The sequence below is a fragment of the Paroedura picta genome, chromosome 2 (assembly GCF_049243985.1).
Source record: "Paroedura picta isolate Pp20150507F chromosome 2, Ppicta_v3.0, whole genome shotgun sequence".
NCBI classification, from domain to species: Eukaryota; Metazoa; Chordata; class Lepidosauria; order Squamata; family Gekkonidae; genus Paroedura; species Paroedura picta.
This window is the reverse complement of record NC_135370.1, coordinates 81,284,800-81,293,182: the sequence shown is the minus strand read 5'-3', so window position 1 is coordinate 81,293,182 and position 8,383 is coordinate 81,284,800. Positions and strand designations below refer to the sequence as shown.

Here is an 8,383-nt window from a genome sequence, read left to right as displayed (position 1 = left end):
CCTCCTAACACTGTATTTGGGGTTGGGTGACTCATCCTCCAGTACCTAACTCTAAAGGTATAAAAAGCGTTATGTCCTCCAGCCAGAAAGTATTCCCCTTTTGCTCAGGCTTCTTCCAAAGCCCCATGGAACAGTTCTGTTTTGCAGCCATACTTGTAACCCAAGAAAGAAAGAGTACCCTGAGCAGGGTGCTGTTCCGAAGGAATGGGTGGCTACTGAAAAGCCTCAAGCCAGGACTGTTGCTGAACAGGGGGGTAAACTGACAGTAGACCCTGCTGGGAAGAATCGAGCTGCCACACAGTAAGATGTAGCAAGAAGCAGTCCTTCCAGTGTGCGCGTCCCAGATCATGAAGGGCTTTAAAGGTAAACAGCAACCTCTTGAACTGGACCCAGAAACTTCAGCAGTGGCGTGGCATGGTTCTGTTGGCTAGTCCCAGATAACAAATAGGCTGCCACATTGTACACCAACTGCAGTTTCTGGACCCAATTCAAGGGCAGCTTAATATACAGTGCATTACAGTAATCCAGCCTCAAGCTTACTGAAGAATGAATTGGTGTGGCCTGAATCGTTATTTGCAAATGGAGAATTACCTTTCCAACTAGATGTACCTGGGAAAAATCATTTTTTGTTTAATTATGCTATCCTGGGCAACTATACAAACTATAGGCGCTTCAGGGCAGTGTACAACAGTTTAAAACCAGTAACAATAATCAATAAAATTAATTTAAATTACTTAAATTTATAACAGACAACAGTGGATATCTTTCCACTCCTAAATCCAATCGGTCTAAATGTTCTAGTGTATTCTGAGGGAAGGGGTGGGCTTCTGATAGTCTTTATAGCCTGGCCTCAACCAAGTGCCTGGTGGAAGAGCTCCATCTTGCAGGCCTTACAGCAGGGGTAGTCAACCTGTGGTCCTCCAGCTGTTAATGGACTACAATTCCCATGAGACCCTGCCAGCAAATGCTGGCAAGGGCTCATGGGAATTGTAGTCCATGGACATCTGGAGGACCACAGGTTGACTACCCCTGCCTTACAGAACTCAGTGAGCTCTGAATGAGCCTGTGTCTCTTCTCAGAGCTCGATCCACCAGAACCAAAAAGGTCCTTGCTTTAGTTGAGGCCAGGCAAACTTCTTTTGGGCCAGAGATCATCAACCTGTTAGAACTGGTGGAGCATAATGCACTTCAGGAGGTCTATTTGGAAGAGTGGTCCAGCAAGTATATCAGGCCTGAACCACCAGTTGCCTTGAAGATCAACCAACACCTTGAACCTAATACAATGTTCTAAGAACTCTGGCTGCTGTGTTTTGGACCAGCTATGATTTCCAAATACTCAAATACTCTGGCCACCTGATTAGAAGGAAGGACTCCCTGGAGAAGAGCCTAATGCTGGGAGTGATTGAGAGCAAAAGAAGAAGGGGACGACAGAGAATGAGGTGGCTGGATGGAGTCCCTGAAGCAGTAGGTGCAAACTTAAATGGACTCCGGGTAAAAGGTAGAGGAAAGCCTGAAGGATCATTGTCCATTGTGTCGCGATGGGTCAGACACGACTTCACATCTAACGACAGCAACAAATTATTTCCCAAGTAGGGAAAAGGAAGGCTTGAATAGACCAAGTTACAAAAGTTTAATCTGGAGTTGATCATTGCATGGATGACTGTGGTTAGATGATTTGGGGCCAGATAAGGTAAAAAGGTAAAGGTATCCCCTGTGCAAGCACCGAGTCATGTCTGACCCTTGGGGTGACGCCCTCCAGCGTTTTCATGGCAGACTCAATACAGGGTGGTTTGCTAGTAGCTTATATGGTGGTAGTAGCTTGTGTAGATGAAAAATCACCTGCTGAGTTACCCTAGTGAAGCCTCCATAGATAGGGAGGCATCAAATATCACTCCCAGATTCCCGGCCGTTTGTGCAGCAACAAGCTGCACACCATCCAGGCTGGGTAAGCATGCTTCCTCCTCTGGTCCCTTCCTACCCAGCCACAAGACTTCATTTTTGAATGGTTCAGCTTCAGGTGACTCTGCTTTTAATGATTCACTGTTGTCAGGCATTTGGCAAGTTGTTCTGGGGTAGGGGGAGAATCTGGCTGGTCATTCATCAGGCAGTAGAGCTGGGTGTCATCTGCATATTGGTGACACCCAAGCCCTCAGACTAGCTGGGCAAGAGGGTACATAAAGATGTTGAATAACAGATGAAAGTACTGCCCCCTGTGGAACTCTGTATTACAGCATCCCACAATGGGGTTAGTCCTCCCCTATGGCACCCTCTATTCTCAACCTTGGAGAAAGATCAGCCACTGTTGTGTTGGACCCCATATCCCAGCATCGATTGGGCAACAAGCTAATAGCTCATGATCTATGACATCAAACATTGCTGAGATAACATCTGGAGTAGCACCAATCTTCTTCAATCCAGGTCTGAGGAAGGTCAGAGTGACCAATGCCATCTGCACTCCATGACCAGGCTGGAAGCTGGACTGTCCAAGATACTGGACTGTCCAAGTGGGTCAAAGATAGAAGATTCTTTTAGGTATGCCAGAACCTAGTCTATTGTAGGCCACGCAACTACCTTCCTCAGAAAAGACAAGTGCAAAATGGGACAATAGTTAGCTGAGTCCCACAGATTCAGTGATTTTTTTCATGAGAGGCTTCACCACAGCTCCCTTCAGCACCTCTGGGAATGACAGGGAGTTGTTGATAATCTGGAGAGGTCAACCCATCCACTTATCAGTTGATTTTGAAAGCCAGGGGAAATGTGATTGGCCTGACCATAGCTAGCAACCTATTCACTTCATAAAATCTTTTATGAATTTTTAATTTTTTTATAAATTTTATAGTTTTTATCTGCAAAATGGCTCACAAAGTCCTCACAGTCTATGTCCAATTCCCTAACAATTGAACACACTTCTTTGAAAGTGGTAAGCGACCAAATTAAACAATTGTACTAGGCTTGAGCTTGCAGATGCTATGGAGGTGGTAAAGTACTTCTTCACTGTCTTCATCACGATCTCATAGGCTGTCATAAGCATCCTATGAGATATTCTCATCTCATCATGAGTCTTCCTTCAAACTCTCTCCAGTCATCCTGTTGTGAAGTCGTGTCCGACCCATTGCGACCCCATGGACAATGATCCTCCAGGCCTTCCTGTCCTCTACCAGTCATCTTAGCTCCTGCTTTTTCTCCTGCAGTTCTCCAGTATACCAGGGGGTTGGTCTAAGATGGGGGTATAGAGAACATTGGAAAACAATCTCATCAGTGGTGACTGACAAAATCATTCAATGAGTTTTTAGGTTTTGGATCCTGTAGAGCAGTGGTACCCCCGGTCCATGGATCAGTCGGTACTGGGCCGTGGCTCCTCCTCGTTCTCCTCCCTGGCTATTGCCTCGGGGGCTGCCCTGCCAATCTGAAGCCAGCTCACCTTTGGTACTTTCCAGCGGACACCTCAGCTGGGGCTCCCCCTCGGCGTGGCACTGTGCAGCTTCTGCTTGCAGCGCCCCCCAGCAGGTAGCGGGGGGGGGGGCACCAGAAGGAAAGCAAGTGGAGCAGGGGCTCAGGTGGCGGCGATGTCCCTTTGCAAAAAACTACCCCCCCCCCAGCCTCAGCAAAATTGTCAAGCATTGACCGGTCCCCAATGATAAAAAGGCTGGGGACCACTGCTGTAGAGCATTTAGAAATCCATAAGTCTCTGCGAGTGGGCATAAATGCACCCCCCCCCCCCGTGTATACAAGGGGGAAGTGGGACTGAGTCAGGCCTTCGGGGCATAGCGTTCTGACCATGGCACATTGGTTGCTATCAGATCCACTCCCAACCCAACAGAAAAGATCAGATCCAGGGTGTGGCCTGCTTGATGAGTACAGCAAAGTCATATCAAGCTACTAGAGGAAGAATCAGAATAAGGCATACTGTGCAACAATACACACCACTGCATTAATGTAACATGGTGAGAATTTGGTTAGTGTATTAGAAAGACTTGGTGTAAATCATTTACTGCACTTATCTTCTATTCGTTGCCAAAGTGTTGCAATTAGCAGAAGTGTTGGCATCACAGGCTTTGTCTTCTTAATGTGTGTGTTTGGCTTTTCTTCAAAGGGTAAACAATTTTATATAACATTTACCTTTCTGGTTCTTCAAAGACTGAAAGGATAATCCCCATTTTAGTTTGGCAACAGTATCAGGCTTAAAATCAAGAGCAAGGAAATGTTCCACAGTCCAGTTTACACCTTAACCTATCCCATTTCCCCACAGTGAAAAAAGATCAAAGGATTGGATAAATACATGAATTGTCCTCAAGCTGTCTAGCATCTAAGGCATTTCCCACATTAGTCTTCCTACATGTAAATCATCACGTTGAACCATATGCCTTTTTAGAGGGTGACATCCCAGAATTACTTACCCATTTAAAAAAGTTAGAAATAAAACAATAAACAGCAGCCAGGTTTTATGATGTCCTTTCACAGCCACAGATGTATGCAAATTCCAGAGTCCAAAATTAAAATCCACAGAATATAGAAATGTTTTCTTTGTATTTAAAATGTGTAGTCAGTGAAAGTGGCTGTGAAAGTCAGACCATAAGGAAGGCCGAGCGTCAAAGAATTGAGGCTTTATAACTCTGTTGCTGGAGAAGACTCTTGCGAGTCCCTTGGACCAGTGGTCCCCAACCTTTCTGAGGCTGGGGACCGGCAGGGCATCGGGCCATGCGGCCCGGCCCTGATTCCCTCTCCCCGCCCTCCCGCAGTAAGAAGCTTCCCGGGCCGCAAGCTTGCGGCCTGGGAAGTTTTTTACTGCGGGGGGGGGGGGGGAGAGGGAGCCGTGGCCCGGGACCACTGCCTTGGACTGCAAGGCGAACAAACCGGTCAGCCCTAGGGGAGATCAGCCCTGACTGCTCCTTAGAAGACCAGATCCTGAAGATGAAACTCAAATACTTTGGCCACCTCATGAGAAGGAAGGACTCCTTGGAGAAGAGCCTAATGCTGGGAGCGATCGAGGGCAAAAGAAGAAGGGGAAGACAGAGAATGAGGTGGCTGGATGGAGTCACTGAAGCAATAGGTGCAAGCTTAAATGGACTCCGGGGAATGGTAGAGGACAGGAAGGCCTGGAGGATCATTGTCCATGGGGTCGCGATGGGTCGGACACCACTTCGCACCTAACAAGTCAGTGAAACTTAAAAATACTCATGTTATTATAGTTAGCATTTAAAATAGTTCAAAAACCCTGAAAAGCTTTAGTTTGTATTGTAGCAATCAACAATTGTGCCAAAAATTCCCACTTCCTCTTCTACTTTTTGCTTTTGGGGGGAATGCTACTACGTGGCAGTTCATGGCTAAACACTCCCAATCAGTCAAAGGCTTGGTCAGATTTCTTGTTCATAATTGCAGCTCAAGCCACCAAAGTTGCTCAGCAGGGATTTTTCCATCTGCACCAGGCTGGGCTACTAGAATCCCACCCGGCCTCAGATCACTTAGCCAGTCATCCATGCAAGTCACCTGCAGACTACACTTCTGTAACTCACTCAAGTCATCCCTTATCCCCAGTCTGGAAGTTGCAGCTGGTTTAAAATACAGTCCTCACCAGAACACTGTGGAAGGATCATATAGCACTGTGTTCAGGCTGCTGCACTGGCTTCCAGTGAAGTACTGGATTTGGTTCAAGGTGCTTTTTTTGAGTTTTGAGGCCATTCAATGCCTGGGCCCAGTGTACCTGAGGGACCATCTCTCTGAATATTCCCACCAAAGAGCACTGCACTCTGCTGGTTCCAATGGGCTAGTGGTTCCTGGCCCAAAAGAAGTCTGCCTGGACTCAACCAGGGCCAGGGCCTTCTCAGCGCTGGCTACCATATGATCCCAGAGGAGATACAGGCCCTGTAGGAACTGATATGTTCCACAAGGCCTGTAAGATGGAGTTCTTCTGCTGAGCATTCAGTTGAGGCCAGGTAGAACATCTAGAAGCCCACCCCACCCTCATAAATGGGATGGAAATCAAGATGATGCTGATAGCTGTCTGCAAGTTTGTAGTTAACTGATTATGGTTTCATGAATTACTTGTTTTATCTTTTTGTACACTGCCCCCAGATATCTGCTGGGAAACCAGCTGCTTCTCCCTGCTGTTACAGACCCTTGTCATAGGGGAATATGGCCACTGGAGACCTCCGCTTGCTTGCAGTTAGGGTCAAGAAGGACCCAAAGATTCTTCCTATGAATTAATAAAACATATTACATTATTTTCTGTACCCTCTTCCAATGCCTTCTTTCTGCCTATTAAATTATAGGCTTAAGTACATAGTATGTATATGGGAAAAATATCTAGTGATACAAGACAAAAATCCATGCCTCTGTGAGTAGGTGAACCTTAGCAGAAGATACACCAAACCTCTGATTATTCAGAGACATGGTTTGTTAGAAGAGAAAGAATATGAAATTATGTCCACAGGATAGAAACATGACAACATAATGGCTAAGTCAGCCCATGTTGGACTGGGTCTTTATTTGATCCTGCTGACAGCAGAGAAAACTTTAAAATTGTAGTACTCCAGGGACCTGCTGGGATTGGGAAAACAAGGACAGCAAGACAGATTATGTTAGACTGGGCAGTTCAAAAACTACCAAGGCAAATTTGATTATGCTTTCTATAGCAACTGCAAAGAAATGAATCTGGTTACCAAGCAGCAGAGTCTGACTGATTTAATCTTTCATAACTGCCCTGAAAGAGATGCTCCAATTAAAGGTATTTTTGCAAACCCAGAGATGCTTCTCTTCATAATTGATAGTTTTGATGAATTGACATTTTCCTTAGAACCAAAAAAAGAATATTTAAGCTTGGATCCTACTCAAAAGGTAAGCCTTTCTCAGAGCTTGAAAAAACAAAGATTAAGTGTAAAACTAGCATTCTAGGAGAACAAACCAGGCTCTGCGAGAACTTCTTGTACAATAATGAACACCTCAGGAGATACTTCAAAGCTGAAAAATGCAGCAGGATAGAAGAAATGAAGCAGCAGATCCATAGAATTCAAGTATGCCTCTAGATCTGTTCAAATTGTTGTGCTTGTATGTAAGTTTTTTGTCTGAATCTGGGCTGGAAAGATGAATGAGCTTTCACATATATTCAACATCCTATGAAGAAAAAAATGGCTCTAGTGATACATGTGATAACAATTTTCCTTTCTTGTTTATACTTTGTAATAGCCTCCCATTTTTGTATTATATGGCAAGCATGCTGAGTAGAATGCCAAGGAATTGCTGGGTACTATGTCAAAGTCAATTTATATTGGATATTTGTGGAAGTGGTCCAAGTGTAACTATACCACTAGATGAAGATTCAACAAGAGATGTTGGAAAGAGATGCAGCCTTATCAAAAAAAGAAAGAAAATTTAATGTGTTAACTACTCAGCTATTAAATTCTTTACATGCATTGATCACACACTTCAAGTATGATCACACTTAAAAAAATACCACAAAATAAAGGATATAGAGTTATGACAGAAGTGATAAGGTTTAACTGGTTTAAAACTGCAGAACATTTGCTTCTAAAAATTGATAAGGAAATGAAAGTCTGTCCTCCCCCTTCCCCCTTCAGGTTGTACAAGTAGTATTAAATAATGTGCAAAGCTTTTGTACAGAAGACAGACACAACACAGCACACCTAGTCAAATAATCAACCAGTGATTCTGGGCACACAATGTTTCCTTAAGAAAATTATATAGAGCATCAGCAATTTGTATTAACAGTCTGATCCAATTCTGCACTGTACTGCAAGTGGTGAAGCATTAATGTAATGGCAGATCACTAAGGTACATATAACAGTAGAATGTACCTAATATCATTGTTTAACAATAACACTGCTGGACTTGTGTCTATCCTAAACCAGCAAAAGCAGGCCACCCACAAAGAACTCAACAACAACATATAGCCACCTGGGTGTACATTTCAAACATAAGGACTTCACCTAATTAGGAGCCGTACAGAGCAGGTTCTTGGAGAAAACGCATACAATATAAATATAAATAAAAAGACATTGCATTAAACACTCCCATAGATCAGAAATGTTTATTACTGTCAAAAGTAAAGTTCCTATGTTTAAAAGTAATATATTCCCATCCACAAAATGACTACAGTGAATCTCAAGAAGCCTTTAGCACCTCTTTAAATCCTCCCATGATTGCCCTGCCATAGATTTGCCATTTGGGAATGGTGGTGAATTCCATACTGCAGAACTAGTACGCTTCTGGTAACGTGGCTTGCTCTTATAGAAGATTTCTTCCAGTTTGGGACTTTTAATAATTCCAAAGAATGCATCAGTATCACAAGGGTTATAATACTGGTGAATGATAGCCTCTGTTAGTTGATTTCCTAAAGGGAAAAAAAAAAGGCACAAAAGATTTGTGAC

The 8,383-nt window shown here is 44.0% G+C and overlaps 1 protein-coding gene across 8 annotated transcripts in view; it reads right to left on the bottom strand.

Moving 5' to 3' along the window:
* Positions 1 to 7,345: 7,345 nt before the first annotated feature.
* Positions 7,346 to 8,383, bottom strand: part of INCENP (inner centromere protein) — a 37,120-nt gene continuing 36,082 nt past the window's right edge. For all 8 annotated transcript variants that reach the window (XM_077321204.1, XM_077321208.1, XM_077321206.1 and 5 more), the window contains exon 18: positions 7,346 to 8,346. In XM_077321204.1, coding sequence (XP_077177319.1) covers positions 8,129 to 8,346 — 218 coding nt within the window. In that variant the 3' untranslated portion in view covers positions 7,346 to 8,128. The remainder of the gene's footprint in view (positions 8,347 to 8,383) is intronic.